At 45.4% G+C, this 18355-nt stretch overlaps 1 protein-coding gene across 3 annotated transcripts in view; it reads left to right on the forward strand.

The window, feature by feature from the left end:
• The window catches only part of Sash1 (SAM and SH3 domain containing 1), a 305306-nt gene that overhangs the window by 236427 nt on the left and 50524 nt on the right, over positions 1 to 18355 (forward strand). For all 3 annotated transcript variants that reach the window (XM_085688475.2, XM_085688482.2, XM_048425571.3), the window contains exons 5-8: positions 2441 to 2481; positions 5429 to 5515; positions 8120 to 8232; positions 13656 to 13757. In XM_085688475.2, the coding sequence (XP_085544601.2) occupies positions 2441 to 2481; positions 5429 to 5515; positions 8120 to 8232; positions 13656 to 13757 (343 nt within the window). The remainder of the gene's footprint in view (positions 1 to 2440; positions 2482 to 5428; positions 5516 to 8119; positions 8233 to 13655; positions 13758 to 18355) is intronic.

The following is an 18355-nucleotide window of genomic DNA, read 5'->3' on the forward strand; positions in this document are numbered from 1 at the left end:
ATCTTCTGGTGATCTGGGGAAATGCAAGAAATGTGGGTGCTGCCAAACATGAGGACAAAATCATTCAATTTGTGTGATAATTTGAAGAGGGAGAGAGCGAATAAAAACAAAAAAGCCTTAAGTCTGTGGTTTGGGGAGGAGCTTGTGACTACCTAGGTTTGTGATGTCTAGGGATCGGTGAGAATGTACCTTTCCCTGAAATGGCAAGTTTGGAAAAAATTTTATAGCATCAAACATTTCCATTCTACTGGAAGTACGAAGAGATGGCTTTGGAATGGAAAGGAATCTTTACATTTCTCAAAGATAGGATTGAAGTGATTTGCTTTCCTTCTACCCAGAGAGGGCAAGGCATACATTATAGACCGCGGGGCCTCAGCAGGCCACCTGTTATAATCCCTAGTGACTGCGGAGTGACCATGGAGCAATAGAGTGTCTCCCCATAGCTTCCTGTAAAATCAGAATATAAATCAAGTGATAGTTAAAAGCCACTTAACCCATTAAGATTTGTTACTCTCGGTCATCTGAGGGTTTAAGTATTTCTGCAGACCATTTTCTGGGGAAAATGCTCCTTTTAATGCAAGGACAAATTGCTGCAAAGCACTGACCACATTGGCAGCTGGTTTTGTCCAGCACTGGGGACATTTCATACACGTGGCTCTGAGCAATGGGTCAGTACCTCCCTAGTCCTTCTGGCAAGCGGGAAGCAAGATGCGCTGTCCCTCCACTTTTAATGAGCACCTGGGACTGCAGGACGCAGGACAGAGGAGGCAGGTGGGTGGGCTGTGGTGCCAGGACTCCGAGTTTAAAATAACACAGGAAGATTTTTCTTATTCAAAAACAGCTCCAAGCTGATTCCTTCTTTGAAAGATGCTCCGCTTTCCTCTCCTCTCCATGGCTCACTCTTGACAGTCTTCTCTCTCTCTCTCTCTCTCTCTCTCTCTCTCTCTCTCTCTCTGTCTCTGTGTGTGTGTGTGTGTGTGTGTGTGTGTGGTAGAAAAGGAAACAAGGAGGTTTTCATCTAGCTCGACCCCTGCAATGGTTTCTCCTGCGTCTGTTTTTACTACCTTTCCTAGTTCATCATGGATAAACTTTCAGGGATGCGCTCCAGTCAGAAGTAGTTCTCTCCTCTCAGATGTGGACCATTATGTTGCCTGCAGGGTCTGGGTACCCATCGGCCACCAGTCAGCATCAGTGCCTGTACACCTCAGTAGTGGCTCAATCATCGGGGGCCCTGTACCCCCTTCTGCACCTTAAATTCTTGAGGTCCCTCTACCTGCGAGTTCTCTCTGTTAGGTGTTTGGAGGCCCTTTCACTTGTACACTGACTGTTTTCAATGTTTTCTCTCAGTACCTGGCCTCACAACCGGCTTTCTAAGCACCCAGATAGTAGCTACAGTGAGCCACCCACAGAGAGCCCGGCAACTCTTTATTTTCCTTTTTGGCAGTGAACTGAGAGAGACGATTTGGGTGTGAATTCTCTGAGTACCCAACTTATCCAGACTCTGTTTTTTCCCTGTGGCTTGCCTGTGCCTAAGCGCACCGACTTGGTCCTCTAGAGTTTGTACCCAGCAAATGAGGATTTTGATTGGATCTCTGCTGTCTCCCCACCCCTTTTGCTGTTGATATTATTTCCTTTTCCTGCCTTCATGCTTTATGTTGGCGTTGTCTGAGTGCTTCCTAGAGGAGCAGCTCACTGGCTGTGGGTCCCATCCCTTGCTGTTTGTGTTTACGAGGTTCAGCTACTATGTGCTGACAGGCGCATTGTGAAGCAGATACACTAACTGGATTAACTTGGATCCATTTGAACAAAAACTCGCCATGACTTAAAAATGTGAAGGTCTCATGCAAATGGAAACACATTTCTGGCTTGATTTTGAACCTTACTGAGATCTGGAAAGACCAACTGTCATCCTTACCAGTTGGCACCGCCATTTACGGGAGCTCTGTTCTGGCTACCCCTCACCTGGGCATCTGGTCTCCTTCTGACGGCCTGCGTCACCTCCCAGCTTACCCTGATCTTTGCTTCAGCTGCCCATGCAACTCACTTGCTGGCCCAAGCAGCCTTTGTGCTGTGGAGTTGTTAAGTTCATTAAGATGTACTTTTTCTTTTCCGCTTACCCTGTAGACTTCGCGGTGACAGAACCTTAACTAGCGATTAGTTTACAGACATGGAAGATCCTTCAGCGATCTTTAGGGGAGCCCATATTCATTTTAACATGTAGGTCCTGCCCTAGACTTGGTCATTAATCAATGTTGACAGATGGTACCCATTTTCAAGGAACTTAGCAGATAGGTTCAAAAGACCCACTGTGAAAATTCCCCAGGCTCCACTAAACACTATTTATTGGTCCAGGGTCCAACTGGTTAGAAAGATTGTTGGTGAAGATCCCATAAAACCAAGGCCCTCTGGTAATATATGTACATTTTGTTTCCTTTACCAGGTACCCTCTTCATAAATCAAACTCGGAAGACGGCTGCGTAGGTTAGTACCACTGCCCTTGATTTCAATATTTAATTGGATTATTTTCTTCCCATAGTTTATAGAGGATCTATAGACGTGTAAGGCTATGGATCTTTTCCCTCCCTCCAAATCTGTCAGTTCAGAAACACTGTAATGATGATCTGTCTGTGTGTGTTTGTGTGTCTATGTATGTGCACATATGCATGTAGACTGAGGTCCGCATTAGGCATCCCTCAGCCATGCTCTGCCTTCTATTTTGAGAGGTCTTTCACTGATCCTGGAGCTCCACCAGCTCAGTTAGACCAACAGGCCAGCAAACGTTGTGCAAACCTGCCCGTCTGCCTCCTGGCATTAGGGCTGTGGACACCTCCCACTGTGCCCTGCTTCTTACTGTGGTGCTGCGGATCCAAGCCGAGCTCCGCATGCTTTAGACCAGGCACGCTACTGGCTGAGCTGTCTCTCCAGCCCTGGGATTTGATGTGTGGTTTTCTTCCTTTTGCCAATTTTTGAACAATTTAGGAATTGTTCTTTCGGAACTAGAGGTGGCATCATCGTCTACATACCGTTTTTAGGTCTTCAAAATGGGGCAGTTAATGAATATTTCCACTTGCTAAGTAGTCTTAACAGTAAGAGGCTTACGTCCACATCATATTGAATGTGCCCTAAGCTCATTGACCAAGCCTCTTTGCTGGATATGTATGACTGATAATTTTCTCTGTCCTGGAACATGACACTATCAGAAAATTCCTTATGTCTCTATCTCTGATAATACTCTCAGATTAACTCTTCCATTTGGAATGTTTCAATAAATAATATCCATTCAAGGGATTATGTATTTTCTATATCCTCAATTATAAGATCTATTCTTGAAATAGCAAAGGACACAGGGTGGGTGGGTAATCGATGCTCCAATCCAGCTGACAGGATTTGAATCACGAACGCCAGCCCAGCTAATTGTAACCGGAGAAAGGCACCTGCCTCTTCAAGTCTGAATGGAAGGAGAGCAGGTCCTAGTAGCAAGCTGTGATGTGAATGTTAGCTTAGCACGGGAAGCTTGAGGCAGGAAGATAGTGAGTTCAAGGTCAGCCTGAGAAACAAGACCGGGTTACAAGCCGTAAACGAGCTAGGCTGTTAAATAGCAAAAAACTGGGGTGTTGTCAGTGATGACGCAATGTTAGCTGTTTTTATCATCTCCGTTATGTATGCGAAGGAAGGAAATACAGCTGACAGGCAGAGAAATGCATTCTAGCCTCAAACTCCTCCTTAAGAAGCCAAATGACGGACACTCAGTCTGCTTTTCACCCTCTCTGCCTGACGTCTGCTTTCCGGGGTTACTCACAGGCAGCAGACCCCATGAAACTACCCTCGAGGACTCAAGAACCTAGGGAGTCGAAGGCAGAAGTACGTGGCTTTCATTCCCAGGCCTCCATGGCTGTCGGTTTTAAATGAGGGCATCCTGTTTTGGCAGATGACACCCTTGCTGGCTTGGGAGCCCAGAGATGGAGTTCCCACATGGGTACTCCATGCACCATTGCTTGGCACCGCCAGTCTAGACTGTGGAAGCCACCACTTTGCTGGGCCTTGTTTCCAGTGGCCACAGGGCAACCAGACAGCCACCAAATGGAGACAGAGCTGCTGCTTTGAGTGTGCCACATCAGCACAGTGACAGCCACGGCTGCCCCTGCCTTTCCTTTTCAGAGAATAAAGAACTGCCTTCCCCATTTACTTACTGTCCTCTCTTCCATTTGTCTTTTATAATTTTTGATGTGTGTGTGTTCGTGTGTCCATGTCCGTATCCGTGTGTTTGTGTGTGTGTGTGTGTGTGTGTGCACGCACATGCCTACATACATACACACATGACACCTTGGCTTCCCCAGGAGCCATCCACCTTGTTGTTTGAGGCAAGTCTCCCCTTGGCCTGAAACAAACCAGATCACTAGGGTGGCTGGCCCACAAGGGACCTGCCTGTTTCTGTCTGTGTGGTGCTGGGGTTATAAGTGTGTGCCACCATGCCTAGCTTCACTATCGTGGGTTCTGGGAGGTTGAACTGGCCTTCTCATGCTTGTGAAGCAATCCCTTCACTGTCTGAGCTATCTCCCAGCCTCTCTGTTTGCATTTAAAAGGGTATTTTGTATTGTCAATTACTAGAACCCTAAGTTTTTTTTTAAATGTCTATTAGTGGCAAATTTGTTTTTATTGGTGAATCACCCAGTCCTAGTCTGAGATGAGAGAGAGGTTAAAGGGAGATTGAGTTAGGAGATGTCACACAGCAGGATCAACCTCTGTTTTTCTTGTCTTTGTGACTTTGTTAATCTGTAGGTTGATCACCAAGAAGCCTAAACATTAGAGAGATGGGGATCATGCCTTTCCTGTGCTGTAGACACATGTCACCAAACATCACAGTGAACCAGGCTAGTCAGTCTGTGTTTTCTTCATTAAATTTGGAATAAGACAAAGAAAGCAATGGTGGATAAACAATGGGAACAAACAAAGCAAAGTGAACCTCGGCAAGCCCTCTGTGGCAAAGTGAAGTAATTGTGGCTGCACCCAAAGGGAGCAAATGCACCACAGCGCATGGCTGAATGAGGCGTGCTGGCTAGACTGACATCAAAGGAAGACAAGAGCGTGCTCGGCCTGCCCTTTTGATGTGCCTCTATTTCTTTTTCTTAACCCTGTTGGGCCTCTTTTCCCCAGTAGCAAATTTGCATTTCTTTTAAACAACTTTATAGCTATTTCAGTCTTTCACAAACTGGAAAAAAAAATGCCTTTCTGTGGAATCAGAGTATTCGTTCAAGCTTTGACATTGTAAGGAGACTACTTTTGTTATCAGTGAATTTACTGCTTCTCTCTCTCTCTCTCTCTCTCTCTCTCTCTCTCTCTCTCTCTCTCTCCCTCCCTTCCTTCCTCCCTCCTTCCCTCCCTCCTTTTCCTTCCTTTCCTTTCTTTCCTTTCTTCGTTTCTTTTAAAGGAAAAGGAGATTGGAAGAAGAAAAATAAGTACTTCTGGCAGAATTTTCGAAAGAACCAGAAAGGAATAATGAGACAGACCTCAAAAGGTACAGTGACTTGGCCACAGACCGTGGGTCCTTGTGGCTTCATAATACTCAGAAGTCCTGGTCCCCGATCTAAATGAACTCTACAATTTAGAAATAAGTCATTGCATGTGCCTGCAAAATAGTCAGCTTTTCCGACATTCCTTCCATGACTTTTAAGATTTTGACCCTATGAGTTTCTTGAACGTGAAGAGAGCAAACTGGAGGAGCTGGTGACCCTGTGACAGCAGAGACCCTATCTGCAGGCTCCCCATCACACCAGCCTCCCTGCTTTCCCCTTAAGCTTGCCAAGCACTGACCTTGAAAGGTCAAGGGAATCTTCGCGTTTGTTGGTTTTGGAGCCTCCGGTGCCTGTCCTCACTTGGAGCCTTTCCATTCCTCTGAACTTCTTGCTCTGCAGCAGGGACAGTTATGGGCCTGTTGCCCCTGGAAACCCTCTCTGGGGCTGACATCATGAGAATTTACCCGGCTGCTCTGTGAAGGGAGCTCTGCCCTTTCTCCAGGCCTCGCCTCTGTTTTTGTTTAGATAGCAAATAAATATGTCATTCCTTGGAGGCTGGGTTATATAATTTATATTCCCCCACCCCCCATTCACAGAGGAAACCAGGACACATCGACTTCCACATTCCTGTCAGACTGAATGGGGTTATCAATAAGTGAAGGTGTTGTCCAGTCTATCACTGATACTGCTTGCTTTCCTTTTATACAATAACACGACCCCTCCTGCGGAGAAGTCTCTCCAGTTACTCCCACCCAGACACAAGAAGCTTGGCCCTGGGCCTTCTCATCCTCAGCTGCACACCTGATTTCTCAGACAGCTCTCACGGGACTACTTTTCTTAGTTGTCCCGCACTGAAGGAGTTGTTCTCCAACACTCCCAGCTTCCCCTTTTGGTAGAGACCTGGAATCATCTGTGCTTCCAGATAAGCTTAGCATTCTGACAAATCTCACTTAGAAAGCTGTGGAGAAAGAAGGCAGGGCCCAGAGAGAGAGCTCAGTGATGAAGAACACTTGCCGCTCTTCCAAAAGACCAGAGTTTGGTTCCCAGTACTCACTGTCAGGCAGGTCATACTGTAGATAACTCCAGATCCTTTTCGGGCCTCTGAGCACCTATATGTGACATTCACTTACACAGAAACATATGTGGAGATATTAATAAAAATAAGTCTTAGGGGAGAAGGGGAGAGAGAGAGAAGGAAGGAAGGAAGGGAGGGAGAGAGGAAGGGAGGGAGGGAGAGAGGAAGGGGAGAGAGAGAGAGAGAGAGAGAGAGAGAGAGAGAGAGAGAGAAGAAGAAGAAGAAGGAGGAGGAGGAGGAGAAGGAAGCTGTTCATGAGTTCACATGGCTTTATAACACACCCAACCAGCTCTGTGACACTCAACACGGATATCAAAATGAATCAAGCCAACAGGCCTCTCTCCACATCCACAGCACCCTTCTGTTTTTCCACAAGTGGACGAGTTTCAGCAGGGACCTCTGAATTAATTGATTACTAAATGCAAACGAGATACAGGAACATGGGGAACGCAAACCGTAAGCTAGGTTCCTCTACCATGGTTTCCCGTGAGCCTTCAGATAGTCTCCTTGGTCCTGTCCTGGCTCACCCAGGGTGTCCGAAGCCCTGACTGAGGTCCTGATGATACCAGAAGTCACCAAAGAATGTCAGACCAAGATGGGACAGAGGAGAGAACACAAGACCAACAATGTGGCTTCCTCCTGGTGTGTGTGTTAGCCTGCTGTCACTGAGTCCTTCCTCCTGGTGTGTATGTGTGTTAGCCTGCTGTCACTGAGTCCTTTCCCACATGCTGACCAAAGATCCAACTGGCCAGTGGAGCTCAAATAAGAGGGATAGCGTTCTTTGCTTTGTGGGAAAAGGCTTTAGAAGGAGTGTGGTGGAGTGGTTCTTTTTCTGTGTACTTCTGGAGGCCTTCACTCTAAGTCAGGTGGTAGCTACCTCTCACACCCTGCAGACCATGTGACTGCATACTTTCAGATCTAAATAGCTGTACTGCCTGTCTTCCATGAGGTTGACATGCTTAGCATGTGGTTTTATTTATGTGTTTATCCCATGAGATAACCTGGTAACTCAGAGACACGCCAGATAACTCACTATGGAAAGACAGTTGAATCAGTCTCGGCAGCCGTGGTTTTGTGCCTTGCCCCCTGTCACAGCAGAGGGTGCTCTCGTACAAATATATGTTCTTCTCATACATATTGCACAGGGTAAAATACAGAGAATGTCCAACCCGAAGAAACCTCGGAATGCTTCTCTGTTCAAGTTGGGTGTTTAAATGAGATTCCTGGTCCACAAATAACAAGAAATTCCATGTCAACTTTGTACCATGTCTAAAACGCCTGTCTCTAAAGTTCTGGTCATGGATTTGCTTCTGTGGTAGCTCGCACATGTTCTTAGAACACGTTTTCCAAGTAGATGAGCTTTAGGCTTCCGGAGCAGCAGCTCGGTTCTACATCCCTTCACCCCCTCCGTAGCATGCAAGGTGGGTAGTGCCCCTGAGAGAAGTCCCTCCCTCGCCTGAGATGAGGGCCTTCCAGGCTGGAGGCCTGCCTTGCCGTCTCTCACTGGCGTTTACCTGTTTTTAACCCCCAGGAGAAGACGTGGGCTATGTGGCAAGTGAGATAACCATGAGTGACGAGGAGCGGATTCAGCTAATGATGATGGTCAAGGAAAAGATGATCACCATTGAAGAGGCACTTGCTAGGGTAAGAGTGTGGGCATTGAGCTTACGCCTGTACGCATCAGCTGGAAAACGCTTGGGGGCATCAGACATTATAGGAACCTAATAGCTACATTGTGTGTGTGTGTGTGTGTCTGTTTGTGTACGTGTGTGCATGTGTGTGTACATGCATAACTCTGTATATATCTATTATATTATCAGGCATCAAAACTTCATGCCTGCTTTGGGACTACTCTACCACCAACTAATCCTCAACCCCCAAAAGAATATTTTGATGATATTTTAGTGGTCATCAGTTACCCACTTTATCAAACTGATCAAAGAATACTTGAGCAAATAATGGTACTGCATTCTATTTGCTTGATGCAAGGTTTCTATCTTGTATAATAAAACATTTGTATTAGTAAAAATTACTTGGCAAGAACAGATTTCTCTTTGCTCACGGTTCTAGGGTTCAGTTCAATATGGCGGCACTTGTGGGGTTGCTGTCATAGTGGTTGAGGCTTGAGGAGAATGTTCACATTGTATCTATAGTCAGGAGTGAGACAGCAGTGAACGGTTGTGCTGGTCAGCTCTCTTTCTCCAGTTTAATTTTTCTGGGACCCACCCCTGTGGGATAGTGGCACCCACTTTTAAGCTTCTATGTACTATAGTGCCCAGGACCTCCTGCCCAGTCAGCAGTGCCATAGTCAAGATGGCCCTTTTCACATTCTTCATTTTAAAAGATTTTGTTTTCATTTTTATTACTTCTGTGTCTATGTCTATGTGAGTATATGCCATGTGTATACAGAATAGCCAGAAGATGGAGTTGTAGCTTCTGGAGCTGGAGTTCCATGTGGCTGTAAGCTACCTGCTATGGGTGCTGAGAGTTGAACTCAGGCCCTCTGAGAGACCAACAAGTGCTTTTAACCATTCAGCCCCTCCAGGCCCAGTTTCCACCTCATCACTCACAGCCATGCCCCTGGTCCATCTCCCACATGATTCTACAGCCTGTAAATTTACAGCCCTGACTATGAAGAAGGGAGGGGAAGGGAGGAGTGAGCATGTCACTTTAGGGAAAGAAGTGAGACTGACTTTGGAAGGAAACTCGGGGGCCGGGGCAATTTTGCGACATCTGCTGACTTTTCTTCATCTGTGAACTTGGAGGATTGCCATAGTAACCTTGTCTCCAGGATACTGAAGTTCATGACAGTGCAGGGACAGGGTGCCTTGGCTTCCTCCAGAAAAGCATATTTGTGCTGGGATAGGTCATGTAGTTAGTGATGGATGACAACCGTGTGCATGCCTCACTCACATAACCTGCACCTTCTTTCTTAGCCCAGGCCCTCGAACGTCCAACTCCTTGAAATGTCCAAACATTTTCTCTCTGGTTCCATGCCTTGTGTATGCCTCAGCATTGGAGAAACATCCAGCCGAATAACTAGACAATGCATGTAAGAAGAATCCACGTATATGTAGTTTTCTTGTAGTGCGTGGGAGGCTTCCTTGCCTCCTGGTGAGTGGTGAGAGGCTGCACTGTGTTCCAATAGCAGAACTCATCGTCCGAATGCAGGTGTCTGAAGCCGTCTTACAGCACCCATCTTTGGCATGAGATGCGGTTTACTTGCTTTCTTGAAGCAAGGGAAAACATTTAAAAGTGCCCCAATATAGTCCAATGTAGACAGAAAGGAAAGGAATACTCTTGAACTTGGATAAGAAGTGGAGCGAGAAAAAATGAGCTCCTAATTCAGCCGCTAGCTGAAGTTAGAAGACAGCCCGAGGAGATGGGGGCCTAGCCACATGCAAGAAAGTGGTACTTTCACTTTCTCATCTCAGAACTGCAAGACTGGGTACCATCTACAGATGATGAAGTAGCAGAGATGGATGCTCAATTGCTCTCCTTGCACCATTATCCTTCATTATTAATGCCTAAGTGAGATTTTTTTTTTAAATCCAGAGACAAAACAAGAAAATTAGACAATATAAAAACTCCGCAGAGGGAATTTGCTTCCTTTAACCTGGGACCAGAGAAAGGACCTAAATTTACTAGGGATCAGTGTATGCAAGAAGGGCAAATGTGGACCTGCTATAGAGACCACGCCTCATATGATCACAAAGGTTAACCTAGATGGATGTGCCTTCCTCTGTCAATCAAAGACTCATAGGGGCTTTGAATTCTAAGTCATAGTTCGAAGGACAGCTCTGGGGAGAGGAGATTGCCAACAGGCCTTTTGGGGAAGTTTTGCCTGTGTTCACATTGGGATGTTTTGATCCACTCCAATTTCATCCTATGGATTTAACCCTGCCATGCGTATCCTCACTATAAGTTATCCAACAGTGATCTCCATCCCTGAGAACCCCTTTAAGGGGAGGAGTTATGCATTTGTTTCTGTGTGAGCATGTGTGTGGATTTAACAAGCTCAGGCTTGGAGGTGAGCGCCCTTAGTGCCGAGCCATCTCCCCGTCCTGCTAAGAACCCATTTAGCTGATGCAAATGAAGATAAACGTGAGAACTCCACAGGGAACTAATATGTGAAGACTCCTGAGCAGCAAAAGCACTTGAAGGCAGGGACGTTTGCAAAACTCCTCTCAGTTCAGGGTACTGTCCTTTTGAATGTGGGGCGTAAAGATAGCTCAGTAGATGATTTCTATATTAGCTTAATGACTGTATCCAAGAAAATGGCATGCCAGGCATTTTCTAGGAATTCTGTTTTTGTGGTAGATATATGCTTTGGGTATTAAGGAAGGCAATCTTATTAGTTAAAAATAATTACGCTTTATGGGGATCTAGGTAATTGGCAGTTTCTGAACAACACAATTGACAAACACTAACTTTAATTGCTGGCGATTAAGTTCTGGATATGTAAATCTTGCCCTGGTTCCTCATGGTGTAGAAAGCCCCATGACATACCGGGATTCTATGGAGCATTCATTTAGCTGGGTGATTTGTGCATGTGTGAGCGGATTGTTAGGATAAAGCAGGGACCGGATAGACTCACATGTAAAGCCTTGGCTAGAGCCTAGTCCTGGTTGTTTTAGCATGAGGTTATGATTGATGGGCCTGTGTCATTGAAAACAGGCATTCTTAATTTTAAGAAGAAAAAAAAAACAATGAAAGGAAATGCTGTTGAAAAGTCAGCAAATTTCACTTAGCAAAACTACATAGAAGTTCCTTCAGGACGCCCTGTGTGAGGCGGCCCAGGGGGTTCACATAAAGCACAGGGGAGCTGCTGTCAGTGTTCAGAAACTGTAACTTTCCTGATACTGCCTTAATGAAAGTGAGAGCCCATAACCTGACGTTGCAGTCTTATTTTCTTAAAAACTTAAATCTAAGGCTGATCCAGAGCTTAGTTACCAAGTTGCATATTTGCACATCTGACAATATCTGAGCTACATCTGTGTGTCACAAATAAAGTCCTCTGGCGATCAGAAGGCTCGTCAGCTTAGAGCTGTTCGGCTAGGGACCTGCTTTGTGTTTCAGTTAAAGCCGAAACTTATTTAGTGACTCCTGGAAGTCAGGGCTAAGACTAAGTATAAGAAGGCAATAGAGACCCGGACAAAACTGACAGCCTTGTAATATCCCTTTCCACCTGACATTGCTTCCCAGCCTGTAAGGAGACTGTAGCGTTTCAGAAACCGTGCATTCATATGGAAGGATCAGCCCCAGATATTAATATACTGTAAATATGAGGACAGTGTGTATGTTCCCCATCATGTGTCAAAGATTGAGATGATTAGTGCCACTGACAGCAGAGTCTTACTGTGAAGGGTGTTTACCTGGAGCTCCAAGGGTGGAAGCCACGGTGCTATATATGCAACTGTTGCATAGGCCTGCGCTGGGGGCTTTGCTACATCCATTTGGTTGTAGCAGCGGAGCCGCTAGATGAATCCAGTGTCTTCCTGGTTTGCGACGCGCATCCTGACCAGCAGGAATGAACGCCACTAAAAACGAGAATTCCTTCCCTGGTCACGTCTTTATTCGGAGCCCTTTGATTGAGGAAAATTGGGGGAAGGGAAAATAGAGCAGGGACGAGAGAAAGCTTAGAGAGAGGAAGTAGAGTCCCGAGGCAGCTGCTTTTAAACGGTGGAGAGGCTTGAATGCTGTCCTGATTGGTTAATGCCATTCTGCTGGTCTGAGCATGTGCAGGCAAGGGTGCTCAGCCCCACGTGGCTAAGCCAGGTATGGACTCGTATACCTCCAAACTGCAGGACCACCTGTGCCTCCAGGTGGCTCCCAACACTGGTTGTCGAAGAGGAGGTTGTTCTACTTACTGTACAGAAGGGTTCAGTAACTCACGCCAGGCAACCAATGGTATTTGGTGTCTATATCCAGTCCTTTACTCCCTGTTCAGTGCTGCCTACCTCTGCCTACATGCGTAGGTGGAAGTCACATTTCTAGTTTGCAAGCCACACCAGGAACGTTGTGTTTGGGGTGATGATTTTGTTTCACAGTGCTGGTGGTCAAGGATCATTGTCAATGCCTGATGCCAGGTTCTATCTATGTTTAACTTGCTTGCTTCATGGAACATAGTTTGATCAACTCTTAAATTGCATCTGAAGCCTAAATTACAGTGAGGTTTCACTGCAGTGGCAGCGGAGGTGTCTGAAGTAGCTGATTGCAGCTCTTGGTGCTTGTGTGCGAACCTCCCTGGATCACCTCACATACGGTGTTGTAAAAGAGCCTCAGTTTGGTTTTGCTGTATTTGCTCCCTTTTCTAAAATACTTCCTTTCCTTTCTGTGTTTGTTTTGTTTTTCCTTAAAACCAAAACACAGAGTTTCTAGGCCTACGCTTCCAGCAGCTCTGAAGGTTTTTATTGTCTTAGTTATTCCTTCCCCATGTTCAGGCTTCTTACTAAACCAATTCCTATTTGCTAGGCGTTAATAGTGACAGATAGACGGCCCCAGCCTTGAATGAGAAACCCAGGCCACTGGGTGCCTCTTCCTCACCCTGCTGATGACCGGCACACACCTCCAGCTTGTAGGATGCTGGGGATTGACCCCCGGGACTTGTGCCTGTTAGATAAATGTTCTACTATCTGAGCTACGTCCTCAGCCCTGCCCTGGCATTTTTAAAAGTTGCTTTCAGCCATTCCCCCTCTGTTATTCTGATGTCTCTGGCCTCCTCCACTGTCCTCTGAGAAAAAGAACATGCTTTTGGATTTACACATATAGGACTACACTGTAGAAAGTTCCTGGTTTTAGACTTGATTGCACCCAGGTTTTTATGCTGCGGGGGATGTGTGTGACGAAATCAAGGTTCCTTTGGGGACAGCATACAGAACCTGCTGAGTCTATTGGTCTAATTTCAAACCTGCTTCTTGTGGTTCCAGAAGGCTTAGCTTTGGCTGGGCCTGGGTCACCTAGTCACTTCGTTACCATCAACATGATGTTCTAAGTGACTTCTGCTGGGTAGGAGGCAGTACATGGCAATTGTTTCTACTTCAGTCTTCCGTTTCCTCTCCCTGCAGCTGAAGGAGTATGAGGCCCAGCACCGGCAGTCAGCTGCCTTGGACCCTGCAGACTGGCCCGACGGTTCCTACCCGACACTGGACGGCTCGTCCACCTGCAACGTGAGTCCTTGTTTCTAAGCCTCTTGACCGCCTGTGACAGGCCGAGCTGGTTCAGCTTTTGTGTTTCTTTCTGAGGTCTCTTTCCATAGACTTCTTTACCTGGTGGTGTCTCGGCTAAATCAGAAGTCCCCCTTTCAGGTTGGCTTTCTTGGATTTTGTTTTTAAATCATGATTTAATATGCATAGCATAACAAACCATGCTAGCGCATAAACCATCTTTTAGTGTTCAATTCAGATTCAGTAAGTCTGTTCACACTGTGCATCATGGCCCACTTCTAGAGGCTTCATGTCTTCCCACACAGAAAGTTCATCCAATAGGCAATCGTTGCTTCCACTCCCGGGCCCTGGCAACCACTACTGTACTTTTTGTCTCTTACAAGCGGAATTGTTCCATGTTTGTTTGTCCATCCTGTACCTGTTTGGTCTCAGCAGCATGGATACAGGTTATTCTAGTGCAGAATTTAGTTCCCCCATTCATCTGTTGGTAGACAGTTGGGTCGTCTCCACCCTTTAGCTATTGTGAAAATGGTGATACAAACCATTAGTCTACCCCATGTGCTTTCAGACCTATGGGGTTAAATACTTGGTTAAAGCTCTAAATAGCTAGCCGTTCTTCTGACAACTTCAGTCTGTTTTCCACAGCTCCGAACCATGTCACCCTCCTGCCGCAGTGTCCAGGGGTTCCATGGTTTCTTTCTCACCAGCACTCTTTTCTAATTTTTTGATAATGACCATGAAACATGATTCGTTTGTGTTTCTGGTTTGCATTTTCCTAATAATTATCAGTGTGGAACATCTTGTCCTGTGCTCGTTGGCCATTTGTGTGTCTTTGGGGGAAATGTTTATTCAAGGCCTTTGCACCCATGAGCTTTATTTGTTGTTGTTATTGAGGCTCGGCATTTTTTAAAAAATATATATTCTAAATATTAATACTGTATCCGATACATGATTTTTATGTCTTTTTCTCCCATCCATAGGTGCTTTTCATTACGTCACTGGTATCTTTGATACTGGTGTTCTGCTCTAATGACGTCATCATCTTTGTGTGGGCTGTCTCCCGTATGATCTACTCTTTTAATATGATCTTACTTTATTACTGTAGCTTTGCAGCAAATTCTGAAATTGTAAAATGGGATTCTTCCAATTTTATCTACTACTTTGAAACTGTTTTTTTTTCTAAGTTGAGGACTGAACCCAGGGCCTCGTATGAGCGCTCTACCACTGACCTAAATCCCCAACCCCGTTTACTTTTTAATTGTGTGTGAGCATATGCACATGTGCATGTGTAGTGCCCACGGAGGCCAGATGAGGGCGCTGGATCTCAAAACTGGAGGTCCAGGCAGTTGTGAGCCACCTGATGTGGTGCTGGGAAGGAAGTTTTAGTTGTCCCCTAGACCCGGAAGCACTCTTAAGCCTCGAGAGGTTGGAGGTCCCTTGAGATTCCATATGAATTTAAGGATGGCTTTTTCTACTTCTACAAAAGTTGCCATTGAGTTTCTCTCGGAAACGCCACCAAATCTGTGGGTACTCTCCTGCAGTGCTGTTATCTGGAGGACACTGTGTTTTCCAGTCCGTGAATGTGGAACATCATCTTATTCATTTAGTTTCTTTCAGGAATGTTTGTTTCAGTTTTCTGTGTGCAAGCTTTGCATTTTTGATTATGTCTATTCCTGAGTTTTGATTATCTTTAGTGCTTTTGTGAATGGAATCATTTTCCTAATTCCCTCAGCCAACTGTTCAGTATTTTGTGCACAAGCGCAACTTAATGTCATTGTGCTGGCCTTGTCCCCTTTGGTTTGTTTTGTTTGCTTGTTTTCTCTGACGGTGTGTATGGTGTGTACATGTTCATGCTAATGTCTGATCTGAGGGTTTTCTCTTCATAAGATTGCATCACTCACAGAAAGGCAACTTCATTTCTTCCTTCCCCCTTGCAATGCCTTTTACTATTGAGACTGTTCTGATATGACCAAAACGGTTCGTTTTAAACTGGGGGTTTCACGACGGTTCTAGGAATGGTCTAGAATTGTCCTGCCCAGTGCCATCTTCTGACAATATAGAGCCAGAGTGGAGGGTGTTCCCCTGCGTCAGAGCCTACAGAGTTGTTTTGTTTGCTAGGTTGTCTCCTCCTAGCATCAGAAGCCACTCTCCACCCATGACCCTAGACTCCCATCCATGCCTTATGCAGCACGTCTTTCTTCTTAAGATATTTTAAAATTATATGTTTTATAAAAATCCTGATGCTTCCTTATTTTGTATAAGATAAATTCCATCATTTTTGGCACACCCAAGGCCCTGTGTAATCTGGGCTTGATCATTTTCTCTGATTTCATCTTTTGCTCCCACACCCTATATACCCTGCATTCCAGGGTCCCATATTCACTAATGAACAAACCTTGAGCTTTTCATAATTCTGAGTGTAACCCACACATTTTTCCTTCCTAAAACATGTCTCCCATTTTTCCTGCTGATGAAAGTGTTTGCATTCTTCACGGCGAAGCCTAGTTCTTAGCTTCCTCTATAAACTTGCCCTGGCCTCCCACAGCACATTTATTGCTTCCTATTTCGTGCTTTTGTTGAGCCAGATTTAATACATCAACCCTAAGCAGTTATCACAGAGCACGAGAAATAACTGGACCTCTCTCAGCCTCCCCACAATGGCAGGCTCCTAGAGCGAGGTGAGCATGCTGTGTTCTTTGCCTCTGCAGGGAGTGCCTAGCCCAGTGTCCAGCTCACCTAAGCAAAGCTTTACCTAGCATTCATCTTTCCTCTGGGAGCAGTGCTTTGGGATCTTGCTACAGATCCAGTTTTAGCTTTGCTTTGTGTCTAAGCAACAAATGGCAGCTTATCAGAAATAACTAATCTATTTCACTACCTTCCCAATTTCCAAAACAAACACTAGACTTTCATTGCAGCTGAAGGATTGTGAGTCTGAATGCCACACCCGGTTTGTCAATAGATCAAAATGGTGCCATTTATAATAATAAATGTGTCTCAGGCTAGCCAGCCTTGGGTCCTGAGACTATGAGGTCATTAAACAGCCAAGTCCATGGTTTTGAGTGTGACTCTGAATCTCTCATCCCAATTCTGAAAGACTAAGTAGTGCAAATCATGAACCTAATGGGAAGTATGAAGAATAAGTACAGTAACTCAAGATGGATATGATTCAAACTCAGATTGAGAGAGAAGATGAAGACTCAGTTGTCCATATTGTCTCAAGCCCACCGTGTACTGTCCTGATCAATATCATCTAAATCAGGGGCAAGGTTGACTTTGTCCATCCAGAGAAACAGGATTGTTGTCAAACTTCACAAATGTAGACCACAAACAGTTAGTCTTATGTCATCTTGGAAGGAAGTTCATGTACGCTAAGTTCTGTGGACATTTTGTACAACCTGCCAAGAAAGCATTATTTCATTGATAATTGCGTGTTGGATTCCTTTAAGAGGAGCCATCAGAACCATCACCTACCTGTAAACGGTCAGACTGAAGTGGGTGTGTACGGACAGGGCATTTTGTCCTCTTGGACGGTTTATCTGGCAGCTATAGATGGAGGCTTGCTTTAAAGCAGGCGTAGTGCTAGCTCTTCAGGCAGCAAAGGTGACCGAGAAAGAGAGACCCTGCCTCAACAGAGCTTACACTTTAGTGCAGATGTTAAAATCATACTCGTATTTGCACACACAAATCCAGAGTGCCAGATTCACAATTTTGTTAGTAACATCTTCAACGATCTGTTTCTTCCTACGTGACGCCCAAATAAATACACCCAGTCACCATCCCATGAAGGGCCAAGAATCCCATCCATTCCTCCACATATAGCACAGGCTTCTAGAAGCTGTAAAGAATGACTTCCTTCTGTGGGATGGGGTATAGATAATGATGATGGGACTTGTATTAAGAACGTGAGTTTACTAAAGCAAGTTATTTACTGTGTGCTTTGCCGGTTGACTTTCTGCCGGCTCCCACACCCTCTTAGTCATGCCTCATGTGCAGAACTGTGACCAGCAAGTGTTGACCCTCAAGTTTGCTTGAACTCAGTTGCAATCCTGACTTGCGTGATTCTTATCCCCACTTAATCCTTTCCTGTGTTTTGAAGGAGACTGAGATCACCCCCCCACACACACACACACCAATATTCCATCATTATTCTAAAATTGCCTCCATGGCAGGGTTGTTAATGTCAGATAATTTCCATTGTGGTAACCACCCCTCCCCCGGGCTGCCATCCCAAATTAGACAATTTTCCATTTTCTATTGATTCCTTTCTATACGGAGATGTAAATAGCTCACTGGTCGTAGTCGGGAATGCCCAGACCTTGAAAGTCCCAGGGGATCATAAGGCCTTTGTGACCAGACCTCAATGCCTATATTGAAGCCTGGCATGCCTTAGGATGTCGTTTGCACTGATTTCATAGGCCCCCTGCCCCCATAGCTGACATTAGATAATTGCCTCTTGCCTCATAATACATCTGTATGCGCATTCCTCATTTCTAAGAGTGTCAAGTACTAAAGATAGTTACCAGGGGAAGTGAGAAACAGCTTTCTCCTTGCCAGAGGAGCATCTGTTCTGTGCTGGAGTTTGTTAATAATGAACTTCTGTT

Source organism: Myodes glareolus, chromosome 1 (assembly GCF_982192425.1).
Source record: "Myodes glareolus chromosome 1, mMyoGla1.1, whole genome shotgun sequence".
NCBI lineage: Eukaryota > Metazoa > Chordata > Mammalia > Rodentia > Cricetidae > Myodes > Myodes glareolus.